The sequence below is a fragment of the Lipophrys pholis genome, assembly GCF_963383615.2.
Source record: "Lipophrys pholis genome assembly, chromosome: 10".
Lineage (NCBI taxonomy): Eukaryota > Metazoa > Chordata > Actinopteri > Blenniiformes > Blenniidae > Lipophrys > Lipophrys pholis.
The window spans coordinates 12,021,398-12,038,300 of record NC_137640.1 but is presented as its reverse complement, the minus strand read 5'-3'; the positions used below and the strand labels follow the sequence as shown (position 1 = coordinate 12,038,300).

Genomic DNA, 16,903 nt, shown 5'->3' with positions numbered 1-16,903 from the left:
CGTGAAACAGACCGAGGGAAAAAAAACATCAGGAGAGGGGAGAAATAATTAAATTGCTGCAGAACAGAATAAGAAATAAAGGTCCTTGACGGGCAGGAGATTGGAGTTTCTAAATCGCCAGCTCACTCCCTACTCTTTCTTAATAAAATATCCACAAATATGCCACCCAACCTTCTTCTGGACCCTCCCTCATCCCTTCCCTCAGTTCTTCATGGCCCAGACCAACTTGACTGTAGGTAGGCAGGCCAAAAGGTTTAGCGTGAATCCTGGAAGTGTTAAATAATTCCTCTGCGTTCTGCAGTGTTTTTCCTCCCCAGGCTTTCTTTCTTTCTTTCTTTCTTCCCCACTTCTGTGTTTCTCAGTCCTGCAGACACCCACCGAGAGGCCCGTCAGCACCGGGCCTTCATGTCTATGAGCTCCTTAGTCCGGCAGCAGGGGGCAAACGCTGAGGACCAGACCGCAGAGAAGGAGTGATGGAAAGGTGGGTACAGATGAGAGGGATGGCGAGGCAGCGCTCGTCGCATTTGAGGAAATGACTCTGTTTGACCCAAATCCTTCACTCACGACGATGTGTCCCTATCTATCATCACGTCCTCTGCCATCACTCCTTCTTTTCATCCATCTGTCCATCCAGGGGCCTGACGGGGGCGAGGTGCTACGAGAGGAGGGTTGTAGTCTCTGAAGAGGTTTTTCTTTATCCCATTCGCTCATTCTCTCACGCCGTCTCTCATGCATCAAAAACTCTTCCAATTGTCTTTAAAGTACTATCTTTGCCATATATTCAAAATATACCAACCACTGAGTGTCCTGTCGTATCAACGCCCCACTGGTAAAACACTGATTGAAATCTCTCCTTCATTCATTCTCAGGCACATATAAACACACGCACACACACATGCGCACACACACACACACACACACACACACACACACACACACACACACACACACACACACTGAGGCTCTCTATGGGGTTGACAATTGGGGGGCCTCTGTGCTATGTCCCATCTTCCTCCTCCTCTTCCTCCGAACAGTAGTCTCTACCCTGCAAAGAAAAGCAACGGAGAGAAGTGAGATAATATGAGCGATGCATAATTTAGTTCCTCCCCACTTAAGTATACGCAGCCAAATGACTCCTAACTGCCCGCACGCAGACGCACCTGTTACTGCAGTCCTATCTGTTTTGCACGTACTGCTCCTGAAAATATTGGCTGAGAAGGTTTGTTTCTGACTGGTGGGTAGTTGACTGTTTTTTTTTGTTTTTTTTAAATTGTTATTTCTTTCAGGGTGAGGTGCCAATTCAAATGCTTTCACGTCGTCTTCAAATCCACTCTTAACAGCGTATATAACTCTGCTGTGCTCCTTAAATGAAGCTATAAAACACAGGCTGCCGCAGGAGTACCCCGATAATCCAAGGTGGGAAATTACAATTAAAGCATGTTTAAACAAGCATGTTATATTACATTGAAGCAATTTTTATGTTATTTGTTACAATAGTTTATTGTGGTATTGCTCGCTAAAATATAGAAGAGCCGCATTTGACTATCTGCCGCAAGGGCGTGGAGCCTTCACCGTCAACGTTACTGCGTTTCATCTCTACATTTGACTGTAGTCAAGGTGATATTCTGACTTTAATGGAACTCCACCAGTATTTGCTCGCGGGCAGCCCACTCTTCGGAAGGGCAGTTCTTTGGGTGCACACCAGCATTTGAAGAGTGGCACCCAGTTTCACAAATAGCGCCACATAACGGATCAATCACGTAAGCTGGAGCTTTCTTTAATCAAAGTCAACTTCCAAATGGCAAATGCTGCGTAAAAGTAGCATGTGTAGCACACAATGTGTGACAATAGCAGACAACAGATTTAATTATTAAACCATACAATCTACCGGTCTAACGTTCATTGGGCTTTATGTAAAGTTGGATATCCGACTCCAGTGGAAGTAAAATGGATCCCAACTGTCATTTTTAAGAAAAAACAAGAAGTTTGATATTACATTTCTAGTCACTACTTAACATGGGAGAAATAGGTGTTTGAGTTTAGGGTTATGGTTAAGTCTTACTAAATTGAGGGCTGCCACATGTTGTCTTGCACCCAATTTCCAGTAAATTCAACTTTGCTTTGTGTTTGTTTGTTTGTGAGTTAATTATATTATGAAAAGTTACCAATCAACACACCCATCAAATCATGTACAGAGCAGTAGTAACACTGATTAAGAGCTTCGCTTCAGGCAACCTTGAGAAAACCAGAACAATGTTCACTTTTTATATTTTTGCACTGCGGTCGCTGCTTTGTATAATGCTCACAGTTTAATCAGTGTTCGATGTTTTTTTGTGGTTGTTTTGCTGAGTGCTGCAGCTGGAAACAGTCTAATGAGAGACGTGTGAGAGGCGATGATAAAAGTATTTTCGCTGAGCAGAAAAGAATCACAGTATATTACGTTATTCTAAAGATGTCAAAATAGGCAAACATAATTTTAGTTTGTATATGAAAGTGTAGCAGATGTTAATCAATATATCTGCGCTGTTACAAGAACAGACACGGTTCCTGGAGGAGTCATGCATTAACTTCTTTTGCCCTTTAGTTTAAATTGTACTAAACCTTTTCAGTTGTTGACTGTCTTGTGGGTTCAATGCATAAATTTGCCAGTTTTTTTTTTTTTTTTTTAAATTCCTGAGAAGTTTAATGTTTATTATTGTACATCAAAACACACATATTGGGAACTTGCGTAACAGTCAAAAGCGGCAGACTTTCATTATAATTTGAAACTGATAGAAAGTAACCATGAATTTCATTTTAATGAGCCGTGTTGAAATTGAATTTAGGGGGAGCCGAGAGTCACGAGATATTTGCTTTTTGTCTCGAGAGCCGTCCATCCATCTACTTCACCGCAGTACCCAATTCAGGGTCACAGGGCACTGGAGCTGATCCAGCTGACATCTCAACTTTTATGTTTGGAACATTTGTTCTTGTGTTTTTCTGTGCTTCATGAAATGCCAGAGAGGGACGAATGTTAACTTTGAGATAGGCTAGAAGAGTGAGCTTTTAGTGGTAAATGGACCTCTAAACTCTTCACTTGTCGTACATATGGCACACACAAACAGGTGCTATGATAGAGATAATCGGTACGATATCTTAACCAGCCTCGGAGGAAACACCTTCTTTCCCATTTCTAAACTGATCTTTTGGCAATAAAATATATCACCTTAACAACTGAGGAACATAAGGGTTAATCATATGTTCCACCCTGAAAAACTAGGTAATAACACACTCCTGTTTCCCAAAATGCAAGTCTAACCAGCATAACATTATTGGCAACTGGTGTATGTCGTGTATTCTTACAGCTTCGGCTCTTTCAGAGCACTTTGCATGACAAGTCCCATTTTACTTGTTCCCACACAGATTCATTTCTCACAAACCGATGCAAGTTGCTTCCAAATGACACATCTCCGGCTTTTATTGTGTTTCCCAAGAAAACATCCACACAAACAGACAAATGAGGGAATCCAATTGCCAATCTCGGGATTAGAAGACAACCTGTTGTAACAACTGAGCCACGGTCATCTTATGAGCATCGCAGTCATAAAAACCTTCGCTATTATTGTACTTTTCGACAGACTCTTTACTCTGATAAAAGGCCTCCATCTTTCCAGAATTGAAAGTACATCGAAGTGTTTCAAGGTTGAGTTGTGGGAGAAAAAAAACCAAGTCGATTCTCATTTCACTTTCGCTGCTTCTGGTTGTGTGCGAGCTCGCTGGGTAATTCCAGAGCTCGTCTCTGCAGCCATTACCTGCTCATCACACACCCAAGCGTTAAGTGTTGAGTTTGTAGACAGAGAGTCAATATGGATTAACGTATGCTCTAACAGCCTTTGTCTTTACATTTTAAGACCCAGGTGTTTCTTTAGATGCCCAGCTGCCCTACCAATACACACTCATACATGCCCTCACCTTCTCAATCTTCTCATCCAGCATCCTGAAAAATTCCTGCTGGCTCTCTGACGTATGAATACTGAGAGAGAGAGAGCGAGAGAGAGAGAGAGAGAGTGAAGGGGGGGATTGAGGAGAAGGGAGGCAACAAATACATCATGAGAATTTTCCATTACGCCCCCCTACACAGCACAAACACACGCACAGGAACAGACCCACACGCACAATCCTCCCTGCAGTGTGAGAAATGGCTGGCAGGGTTGAGAAGGCTGCAGAGAATTTTGAATAATTATTTCAGTGAGCATCAGCCCAATATCTCATGCAAAACACTAAAAGCTCCATAATGTGTACATTAACAAAGGCTCATCGGCGCACACACACCCCCAGTCTGGAGGTGGGCCAGGAGGCAATGCTACAAACGCCAGACACTTAGTTATCACTTAGTTCACACATCATAATATCAACATACTGAAGGTGCATTTTAATGGATGTCACAGTTTATTAAAGGGCCAGTTCTGCCAAATTACATCTGACTTGCAAGGGACTTTAATTTAGTTATGTATAATGTACTAGGTTGGGTTTTTTTTTCCAGTTTGACTTGTAGTCTTGTATTGTCTTATAGTCTTGAAATGGCAGTTTTAGAGTGAGATATTCCTACATTTCTATAGCTCATATGTTCTAGTAGTGTGATAATACAGCATATTCTTTTCTTTTTCAGTAACTAATTTCAAGAAAAGGTTAAAATCCTCTCGACTGCAGCTACTTCATCAAGTTTTTCCTGCAGTAAAAATAACATCACTGATCCTCTTTTCACCTAGTAGGTATCTACAGGATAAATCTTAATATAATGTTTTTTTTTTTTTTTAGATGTTCTGATACACAGACGTCAGATTGAACTGTTTCATTAGCACTGATTCATAATTGAATGTCAATTCAATCAGATAGGCAGATGTGATCAGTTGTAAGTTCTGATACCATAAGCCTACCGATATTATCTTGCACCTGGAATATATTTTGTACATATTATATACAAATGTTCATATCATATCTACATATTCTGTTCAGATCTTCATATGCGAGCTGCCGCCGATCACTTACGTAGACTTGATGTTTGCTGCAGCCAGCTCTTTCTGCTGCTTCCCCCTGTATTGTGCATTGCTCTTCTCCTGAAAACACATGAACACAATATTCATTTTCATACTAGCTAATAAAGTAGGTTAAAAACAAACATTGCATATCAGCAAACCAAACCAACCCCCCCCCCCCCCAAATAAAACAACCTAGAGATGATCAAATGATGTCCACACCCAGCAGGCACTGTGTGACAGCCATAGGACATGGTTCAGAGACATAAGGTATGCTGGTCTAATAAAAATGTGTATCAGCTCTAATGACGGCTGGTCACCTCATATGAGTCACTGTCCATGTTATGGAGAGTAAATAGGAAAGTTCAGGGCTACAGTGAGTCGAATCAACCAACAACGTGAATAATTTTTCCTTTTCACTGTGTGAAAGTGTATGAGGGAGAGTGTGTGTGTATGAGGGAGTGTGTGTGTGTGTGTGTGTGTGTGTGTGTGTGTGTGTGTGTGTGTGTGTGTGTGTGTGTGTGTGTGTGTGTGTGTGTGCGCGTATGTGGAATGGAAGGCATGAAAACCTTACGTGTGTTCTAGGAAGGAAATACAGTACGAAACAAACACTTGCCTGACCACATGTGATAGCACTACAGGAGTTTACCTGCTTATGTAGAAATACGGGGTCAGTCCTTATATGACTGATTTAACCAAAAACCAGAGCAGACCTCTACGTTCACTTTAAAACACAACAATAGACCTTTCCAACGATCACAAATGGCAGAAAATGGCACTGTGACATGCACGCTTACATAAGCCAAGCTGAATGTTTGTCAATATAAAGATAATGTGAAATGAATAGGAAAAACTGAAGATTCCAAGGCGCCCTTATCCAAGGACTTCATTTAAAACCCTTGCTTATCCTGCAGTGATAAGATGTTCACTGGTAGTTGCAGTTGTTTAGGAACAAATCTGTATTTGTGGGAGTTTAACATTGCTTCTATTTCTCATGGCACACTCATAACCACGGTCACTGTTGCATTTCTAAGCAGCCTGTCAGACAGCCCTGAAAGAGTAAACAAACTCTTATGTTCAGACATTTAGGGAGCCCATGAGGTTGTAAATCTGCACAGACTTGACATTCAAAAGATGGCGTGCCTCGATTTATTAATTATTCACATTATCGGGGGATTGAACTGACAAGTTATTTGCCAAGATTTGGAGCAAAAAGGGACTCCACTCATTTTTACAGTTTATCTTGCAAGGCTTTGCAGGAGGGAGTCAAACTGACCCAGCGATGAGTCCACACATTCCACACACTGACATGTTGTCTTTACCTGAGAGTGTGTGTGTGTGTGTGTGTGTGTGTGTGTGTGTGTGTGTGTGTGTGTGTGTGTGTGTGTGTGTGTGTGTGTGTGTGTGTGTGTGTGTGTGTGTGTGTGTGTGTGTGTGTGTGTGTGTGTGTGTGTATCTCACCAAGTTCTCCTGGTTGCGTGCATTCACCCGGTTTTCATCCCCTCTCATGTACTTCACCTCTTCCACTCCCTTCATCTTGTATTCATCTGAGGAAAGAAATGTTTGGAGAGACATGATTAAAGAAATAAACAATGACAGGCATTTTAATGACTTTTGTATAAGAGAGAAAAAACATTATCCTGATGTATTTCTTTCTTCCTGGTTCCACAAGTGCATTTACTTTTTTGGGGGATTATTGTTGAAAACTAAATTGTTATGTCAGTCAGTGATACATTTATGGTGTACACACTTACTAGTGTCAAGCATTAGAATAAATACATTAATTAATAATAATAAAAAAAAAAATATATATAGTGCCAAATTTGGCTTATGGTATATTTTATATTTATATCTAAGTATTTTAAATCTATATTTTATAAAATAATCCAAAATTGTAGAGCCAGTATTTTCACCATTTAAGATCAACAGTTTTAAAGAGTGAGACGAAATAGGATTGAGGTGTGTCAGTTTATATGATCAAATTAAAGTACATGTCATTTCTAATGAAAACAATAAACTTTTCTGTCATATTCTTAGTGTGTCTTAAAGTCTATACATTTCTCCACCAGGTCCCATCAGATTTTTCGGCCTTTCTCAGACAAGACTCACTGATTCGAGTCATAATTCATTCCAGATAATGTGATGATGAAGAACTCATGAAGCATATTAAAACATGGACACTGCAGCAGGGGCGCAAGAGGGAAGCTACAAGCCCTCTCCTTTCTAAACCAACCTCATCTGAAGAGAGACAAAGCAATACTACAAGAGGGAATACAGTACATGTGTATGTGAAATACGAGAGGAGACAGATGAGATGAGAAGGGAGGGGAGGGAAAAAAACAAAACAAGAAGAGGGAAGTGATAAGCAGGAACAAGCTGGAGGGGATTAAAGATCAGCTGAATAGCTTCCAGGGTACACGGACAGCTTAGACAGTTAAGACAGTTAAGACAAGCTCGGTGGCAGTAAGAGTGTCGACACTTCCCCGAGACCACAGGACACAACCACCACACCCAGAGCATCTGCCCGTCCTCGTCCTGCCACAGCCGCAAACCAGGGCAACAAACGTGGCATCACATGGCATAATCACCAAAGATTTCAGTTCACCCTCACAGCAGCAGTATTTCATTATATGCAGTGTTATTGGACAAGCTAATATACCATTTAGGAGGATTTATTGATTTTATTTCATTGATTTGATTGTTGTTTATGCTCCCATATATCTTTTACTGTTTCCTCTATATATTATTTGTGTGTAGGAATGTGGGGAACCTGTGAATTACTGCCCATTAGCGATAAATTGTCTGAATGGAGCTGCTCAGTAATGTCTGGATTCAATACAGCTAAAACAGATCAGTAGAACCAGAAATCCAATCACAGTTGGTTCAGAAAACATATCATTCATTATGTTACATTGACCGTGAAGTAATTTAAACACTGATTGGATGCGATAATATTCCGAAAATGTATGTAACAATGCAGCATCGCTCATGAACGTTGTAACAGTGATCCTTTGTCATTCATCATTTCAGACCAGGCACATGCTTCTGTGTTTATATTAGTTGTATACTTAAGATACACTTTAATGATTTTCAGGAACCAGGAAGTTTTGATTGACTGTAAAATCAAACATGTTCAGCTTAAGAAATTGAGAAAGTAGACCCTTTCACTGTTTCAGCTCTACTCAAAATAAGGATATCATACCATAAATTGATAACATATATCAAGAAGTAAATAAACACATATACAGAAAATAGTTTAGTATTGTCATTTGTTGTATGAATTTCAAAAGAAAATGAAAAATGAATGTCAGAATACATTTCTTTTTTAAAAAACACAGTCAAGAAGGATGTCTGTGCTTCGTTGGTGCCATACTGCTATCCAGACCCTATGTAGACTAAATGGGAATAAGATGAAAGGATAAATATTTCTCATCAAATTCCAATTTCCGATGATGCACCCTAATCTGACCCTTCATGAACTTTGCATCCAGCAGAAATGGGGACCCACAGTGGTGACCTGTCAGCAGTGGGATATTACCATTTCAACAAATGTGATTTAAAGTTGTCTGCAAGGGAGGTTTGTATAAACTGGATGATGCCAGAAACTGCACATGAAGGCATGAATACGGTAAAGTTGTCTGAACCATTATTTTACTACTGATCACTTTACTGTTGCCCAGTTTTACTATTAATCAAAAACATGTTGATTGGTGTTAATTAACAATGTGTAAGACTCTGAGGTGACATCTTTAGATGTTTGATTGCTGGTTAGTGAGAAGGCAAGTTTATTAAAAGAATACATTAACTAGAACGGGCACTCGGTAGAGCACATACCTTGGCCAATGACACATTTGTCACCATGGAAACCAATGGATTACAAGGTTATTTGATCCACCACACCACTCCTATCATTTGTCATGGTTGTTTGAATTGCTTTATGTCATCACCGTTTGACACTGATGTACACGCATTTTACAATATCCATGTGACCCCCGACATTTGACCCCAAACTGCTAACCATGGTAATGATGTCACTCCATCATGTGGCATTTCAGAGGATAGGGGATTAAAACAGAACATTTTGGCGTTGGTTTGACATCAATCGGATGAAAACTGACCACAATATAACGAAAATACTTTTTTGACCTTTTTGTCACCTAGACCTTGACCTTTGACCCAATCGCTCTCAATATTTCATGGGGCCATCCTTGGAAAAAGGCAAATCATCCCTGAAAATTTCATGCAATTCGAGTGAATGGTTTTTACGAAAAGTTGGTAAAACACACAGATATGTACAAAACAATAAATAAATACACATAGCCAAATACATAACCTTCGCCCCAACGTTCGATGGCCAAGGTAAAAGAGGTGATGGGGCAGAAATTATGACTCAAAGTCATAAATCACACTCACGATAAATCATTAACAGTTTAGTGTTACCTGTACTATGACCCAAGTTTATTGAAGGAGAATAAGCGCATTATACAGAGTAAAACTATTTAATCTAAAAAAAATTAAATAAATAAATGTGTGAAAGTGTAATTAAAGAGTACTCGTGAGAAAACATAGAAAAAATAAGAGGTTTTTTTTCCTGCAGAAAAGCAAGCAAAGATTGAAGGATACTCCATTGGTGCTTATACCAGGCAATTACAATTAATCTGCCTATGTGGTAGGTGCTTTCTAAAAACTCTCTATACAGCATGATTGTGCAACACTTACTCCACTTAACCTTGAACAGAACAACACAAGCCTGCTGACATTTCTGCTGACAACCTGGCCGTCAAGAGTTTAACTGATAAAGTTGCCGAAATGGAAGATATATGGCACACACGCAAACGCAGAACACTTTGTTTTGACTGTTACACACTTTGTATTTTGCCCTTGCTCTATCAGCGATATCAGTTTATCTGTCTATTTATCCAATGCGTCTCTCTCTGTGCCTCTTTGTACCCAGCCGAAGGGCTCCTCCTCTGCCTCGCACTCGGCCACACCTGGATTACTTGCGTTTTTGCATGCGTGTGTTTGCATGCGCGCCGTCGCCTGCGTCTCTTCCCCTTCCACGTGCGACACGACGAAGCCAAATATCATGAGCAAAATACTGCTTATTTGAAATAATTTATGGCAGAAACTGTCGGAGATTAAGAAACAGAGAAGAGAGAAACAAATGCCGTCTACACTTCTGCCGTTTGTTTCAGGAATGTAAACAAGTTGGCGCAAAGGAGCTTCTGTCTGAACACGCCGACACACACACCAAACAGCTTTTTAACACAAGACAGGCTCATCTCGGGCTTAGATCTCTTCTGTAGGCAAACAGCACACAGTGCCGGAGCGGTGCATAATTAAGAGTCGCATCCTTGGTTTTAAAATCTCTGAAACCTGAATACAAATAAAAAGACAGAGTAAAGATTAGGTTCTGCTGCAGGGCACACAAACAAATCGAAATTGACATTTTCAGTAAGGAAATGAGGAAAAAGGGGGCCATCTTATAACATGGAGCCTCACAGGTTACAAAGTGTCTGAACGTTATGCTCCCGTCACAGGAGAGTCAAAAAGCTTTTAATATACATAGATCAAAGTGACCCAGCTTACGCCAATCAAGGCTTATCACATCTACCACGTTCCCTCAATTTAGACGGGAGCAGAAGTTGGTCATGGTGTGTGAGTGTGAGTGTGTGTGTGTGTGTCGGTCGTCACAAGAAATGACAACAGTGTTTCGTCACGCCGATGCCGGGGCTCGCTCAGGGTGAGAGGCAGGGAAATCATCAGAGGAAGGGATGGAAGATGAAAGAGTAAACCTATTTTGAGATGCCATGATTTTATGATGTGGACATCTTTCTCATCCCTGATTAGAGACCGGGAAACTGCACTGACCTTAAAGTGCAGACAGTTACACACACACACACACACGCACACGCACACGCACACGCACACGCAAGAGTGTGTTTCTATTTCAGCCTCTTTGAATCAGCCCGTTAGTCATTTCATGCAAGTGCAGCATTTGTATGAGCGTGACTCATTTAAATAGTCGTATTTGTGTGTGTGTGTGTGTGTGTGTGTGTGTGTGTGTGTGTGTGTGTGTGTGTGTGTGTGTGTGTGTGTGTGTGTGTGTGTGTGTGTGTGTGTGTGTGTGTGTGTGTGTGTGTGTGTGTGTGTGTGTGTGTGTGTGTGTGTGTGTTCACTCTCACAGCTCTAGCTGTCCTGTGGCTATGTCACTCTGTCCTTCCTGCTGTGTGTCCTCCCTCTCGAATAGTCTGGCTGGAGGCCATCATCAGCCTGGCCATGACATTTACACCTGAACACAAAGTCTCGTCTCTTATACAAATCTACACACACTGCACAACACAACCGTTCTCACCCAGTGAGAATCAGCTGTGGAAGAGAAAGTCTATAAAGACAAGTGGACTGTACAAAGAGTGAACGTTTTGCCTTCAGCTGCTGGGCACAAGCTGAAGAAAAGTGGATGATGAGACAGTTCATTTTGAGATATTTGATTTAATAATGCTGCAGATCCCATTTGAATGGTAGCCATTGTGAGTGCCACATGATTCCACTGAGTCAGTACAGAATTAAATGAAATAGAAATCTCATTTACTATATATGATCTAACCTAAATGTTTTTCTCCTGCTACTAAGTTGACATGGATTTAATTCAACCAATTGGGTAACCAATGTTGATTCCTTTTAATGTGTAAATCACACTGACCATAGTTTCATTTGTTTATACTTTCAAAATATCAAGAATAAATTGCTACAATAGCTTACAATATAAAAAAGTAATAATCTTCAGAAACTCAGAAAAGATTTGTTTAGTTTTATTCATACTTTGCCCAACAGAAACCTGCTCAAAGTTACAAAAAAAAAAAAAGAAGAAAGTATTAAGATCCTTTGATCTAATTAGCTGGTACTTATAGCTCTTTCTGGACATATTTACTCATTTTTTCTTCCATCCATTTACACAGAAAAGCAAGTTTAATGTATTTGTCTGTACTTTTATTGTCGCGATCAAACAATGTTGACCGATTTATTGTATCGAGAATCAAATATTCAAACATAATTAAAAGGTCAATCATTGGGTTATCTGAGCAGAAATGTTCCTGTCAGCTGACAATCAATATTGAAGTTAACGCTAACCGATTGTGAAGGCGTACAATCCAGATGTATAACATGTTCACATCATGATGAATGTGATCCACTCTGATGTGACGTATTGCAGCTGAAGTCACTCACTATTTGTTCATAAAAAATGGCCTGGAACATGTTTCACTCATGCAACAACAGCAACCCTGCCGGGAAACTGTTTGCTCATCGCATCAGTGACTGCTTATAACACTTAGAAAAAATGTTGTTGGGAACATGAACAATTGTCTAAGCTGGAGTCAATTTCTCAATTCATAACAGGTCATATCACTCTAGAAATGCTGAAAAGTGCTTTCACAGTCTTTCCTGATGTGTGGCAGTCCTTCATTGCGGTCAAAGAAATGTCTCTTCTTGTACACAGGTATATACAGTATCTATGTCAGCTCAGTCTACGCGTGACGGTGTGTTTGTGTATTTGTCATCCTTGAAGAGTTTGTTTTTTGAGATACGTCTTTGTTCAGGCATTGTTCCAAAGGTACAGACTCGGTTGTGTCATGCGTTTCTTTGTTCTTGCATTGGATTTACCTCTGTACATGAATACCTTTTTCCAGAAAACACCCTCCTCCACAGTCACACCTGGAAGCTGCCCAGTCCAGCTGCAGTTAGCCACGGCCGACTGCTGTGCTGGAGAAGCTGAACCGCCTCATTAAAGGGCACTTCAGCAGCGATAATGAGGGATATACAAGTGCTGCTCTCACCCCCTGGTGTCATATTTACCCAGCTAGCCCTAGGATTGAACCGGTGACTTTCAGGTGAGCCAGCATGCTCCTCTATTTCTGTATACTGCCCTGCAGCTGAATTGATTTCACCCACAACCTGCATGCAATGCGTCCAGAGATGGTGTTTTGTTATGAGATTGAAGTGTCTTGTGTCGTTAGTGTAGCTTCGAGGAACAGAAAGTATTGTCTGAGATGTGACAGCGTAAAAAGTTCACTCAAATACGTAACTGCTCTCTTTAAAAACCGTGTATGTGATAATACTGCCAAGGTCTGAGCATCTATTGAGCTCTCTAAGAGGAAAACTCAGTTCGACTGAAGTGCCAGCGTTTCTTCGAAGCACTCATAAAATAATCCGTTTTTTAAAGCAAGTCTGTTTTTCTCCCTGAGGTATTGATCGTGCTTGCAGGTGTTTTGGCCTGACAGAAAAATCAGTGAGAGAAGAAATGTATCTGATGTGCTTTGCAATATTTTGTGTGCATTCGATACAGAGGGATGAGAGCACACTGAACACTGCACTGTGCATACACTGCAAGGAGGCAGAGGAGGTGGAAAGCTTCAAATGTCCACTTCTCCTCTGACCTCACCTGGACCAAACACATTTCTTACTGAGTCAAAAAGGCTATAAACTGAAACATCAACAAGCCAAGGGCTGCCCTCTGACCTCTCTCTGAAACAAAAAGGACCTGCAGCAGGTGGTGAGGATATATATATATATATATATATATATATATATATATATATATATGTTTCGCTGCCTGAAAACAAACTTTTCATGAACAGTAAAATCTAGACTGAACCTCATTTTGTAATTGCGGAGATTCCACATATGCTGCATTACCACATCCGCTATCTCCACCACAATCTCCTTGGACTGTGATTATTAACAGACATCAGTAGCATACTGTTGTGGTGAGTGTTGCTATTTTTCCTCGCCGGCCTTCTGTGTTTGTGTAACGCAGCTCAGCCTTTTCCGGTTATTGTGCGGGGGTGACCCAGAGAGGGTCAAGCACAGTGGGGGTGGAGGTAGTTTAGTGTCAGTAGCCGGAGTCTGGCAAAATGGGCAGGCAAAATATCTGGGACACACACACACGCACATACACACACAAGTGTATAGACTGAATAGCTGACAATCTGTTGGCGTGGGATCAGTGCGAGCGAGAGGAGGTTCGCTGTTGCGCTGATAAACAACACTAACATGTGATTGCACACACACACACCAACGTGCTGTTCAGTAGTTGTAATTTCATGCGTTTCAGGAAATTGTTTTCTATCCTTCATAGTACCAGAGTCCTTAAGGCCTGAAAGTGAACCGATATTTGTCCGTCAGCAACAGGATCATTGAGCCGTCTCCCCTTTGAACAACAACAGCTCAGTTAAGCCCAACAGTACAGTGTGAGAGATGGTCACAACAACTTGGCGTAAGTGTCATTCTGAAAGAAACCTAATCGAATAAGTAAACTTGTTTCCAGGTCAATGGGAAAGTGTGTTCTTCATTTCAGCTCAACAGTTTTCTTTAAAATGTGCCTGATTGACCAGAGCTAACTGATGCTTCCTGCTTTGATTATAACAACACAGCAGATACAGTGAGCCAGTTTGGCCGGGGTTGAAACGGGTGGCATGTGAAATAGAAAAGAATGACGACACAATGCTTAACAATAACACTCGACAACTGGAAGGCCAGATGCTCACAAAAATGAGACAAATAACAGAGGGGTGTTGTGTTAAGAAAGGAGATGCAAGCTGAAATTGTGTCCCGCGACAACTCTAATCCTCACTATTCAGGTCACTTCCATCTTCCACAAGCTCAAATAGTAACAACCAGGACTGTTCTGGATCCCCCTTTGACCAAGTGACAGCAAGACGAAGGGATAAATCGAGAGGAAGAGGGAGGATTGAGGAGAGGATGTGAAAGGACACAAGGTTCTGACCTAATGTTGTGCCAAAGAAGAGAGGAAAGAGGCTGGAGAGGAGAAACACTGGGACATGGGAGCCGGAAGAAAGGGAAGGGGGGTAGAGAGACCCAAAATAGAGTGAGAGAGAGAAAGAGGAAGAGAAGAATGAGGCCTTGAGCAGTGGAAGGAACGAGGCGATATAAACAAGACACGGAGAAGTTAAAGTGCGTGAGGAAAAAAAGAAAAAGCAGGGGCGTCAACACACGTCATTCTTCCTCTCTCAAGGAAAACGCTCCACTCCTCCCATCGTTCTCCCTCCCAGCTTCTGCCTAGTTTTCTTGCTCCTTAAAAGACGAGGAGGGAGACGAGATGCGAGCGCAAAGACATCAGAGCGGGGCGGAGGGTGATGGGAACATTTCAGAGAAGGGACATGAAAAAGATAGGAGAGTCAATGAAAGGTCGCGGATAGAAAGTGAGCGGCTGAAGAGGAGGGAAACGGGTCAGAGGGAGAGAGGATGATGAGGATAGAGAGAAGAGACCTCCTGTGGATTGTCATCTGCCACATCCATCCCCCTGCATGCAGTTAGAGTGTTGCTCCTAATTCTTAATCGCCATTAATCTCTCTCTCTCTCTCTCTCTCTCTCTCTCTCTCTCTCTCTCTCTCTCTCTCTCTCTCTCTCTCTCTCTCTCTCTCTCTCTCTCTCTCTCTCTCTCTCTCTCTCTCTCTCTCTCTCTCTCTCTCTCTCTCTCTCTCTCTCTCTCTCTCTCTCTCTCTCTCTCTCTCTCTCTCTCTCTCTCTCTCTCTCTCTCTCTCTCTCTCTCAGCTTAGTAAATATTTTCATCAGCATCGATTCTTCTTCATCATATTTTTTGCTGAAAATGTGAATGAAACGTACTTATTATAATTATTGCTTGTACTAACTTTGATAAAAAAGGATCACACCTAGAACAGTTATTGAATATCTCTTAAAGTACCAAAAGCTCATTCAGTTGTTCCAATAATGCAGTTTTATTCACCCTGACCACAGTACAGACAAGGATTACCTAAACATGATTGTAAAGCTGCCCTGAATATGGATGAAAGCACAATGGTAGTTACTTCTTATATTAAAAGTTTTGCTGTTCTTGTTTAAAGATGAATGAATCACAAAGGAGCATTGTGTCCTTGAAATAAATGGGAGCTTTTTATTTGTACCAGTGGAATACCAACACAAAATTGATTAAAATAAAAAAAAAATTCAACCAAGTATCTATCTTTTTTTTTTATCCTTAATGAATCTGGGTGCTAAATAAAATACATTTTCTAGTGTATGATTAGTTGACGAGTTGTAAACTGCAGCCCTTCCTGCTGCTTCATAATCTTGCATTAGTCAGTGGTAGTCTCATTTTTTGTTTCAGTTGAGTACTTTTAGGTTTCATTCTGTCGAACACTGGCACACCTTGTAATCACTTTTGGTAAACCAATGAAGCAATGGACAAAACTACCTTTGGTAATGCGAACTTGAACTTTTAAAGAATCCTTTTAACGTTTTCATCCTCAACAGCCAAAATGACGAAAGACTCAGAAGACAGACTTTGCAAAAAACTAACTAATGTTTCCCACAAGAGAAGTCATTTATGCAAGAAAGGAAACTTTCAGGAAGCAGGAACTTGTGGTGACAAACAGTCTGTGCCGACTTTGTGACAACTCAGTGTGAAAAACATGCTCAAGAATAATGTTTACTTTTATAAAACAGTGATAGCATTTTAGATGGATTTAGTATAAACAATATAAAACGACAGCTTGGTAGCCAAATGACTACAGCTGACTACTTCACCTGGGGACGTTTGTTACATGTCAAACAAGAGCGATATTGCCATGAATATTCTTAAAAGTTTCAGCTCTGGAGAAGACCCCGATGATACCATCAAACTGATTTTTTTGAACTCTGGAAAACTTCCTCCGAAGCCACAACACACCGTACACACATCCTCAGGGCATGAGTCCAACTCCACGTGAACGCAAAGTCAGACTCCATGTGGTAAATTAAATTAGTCGAGGGCCCTTTAGACTTTAACCATTACATTGTTAATGTGATTCGTCACCCGTCTTTCTCGATTCTCCTTTCACATTCTAGCCTCTCCTGTCCTCAAATTAGTG

General features: G+C 40.9%; 1 protein-coding gene across 4 annotated transcripts in view; it reads right to left on the bottom strand.

Annotated features, from left to right (window-relative positions):
* Window positions 1-341: 341 nt before the first annotated feature.
* Window positions 342-16,903, bottom strand: part of LOC308116119 (uncharacterized protein C1orf21 homolog) — a 35,478-nt gene continuing 18,916 nt past the window's right edge. For 3 of the 4 annotated variants that reach the window (XM_080474118.1, XM_080474120.1, XM_080474119.1), the window contains exons 3-6: window positions 6,477-6,562; window positions 5,029-5,096; window positions 3,952-4,012; window positions 674-1,040 (exon numbers count right to left, since the gene is read on the bottom strand). In XM_080474118.1, the coding sequence (XP_080330244.1) occupies window positions 816-1,040; window positions 3,952-4,012; window positions 5,029-5,096; window positions 6,477-6,562 (440 nt within the window). In that variant the 3' untranslated portion in view covers window positions 674-815. Of the gene's footprint in view, window positions 1,046-3,951; window positions 4,013-5,028; window positions 5,097-6,476; window positions 6,563-16,903 lie in introns of all 4 variants that reach the window. The other variant, XM_080474121.1, reaches the window with a different exon arrangement.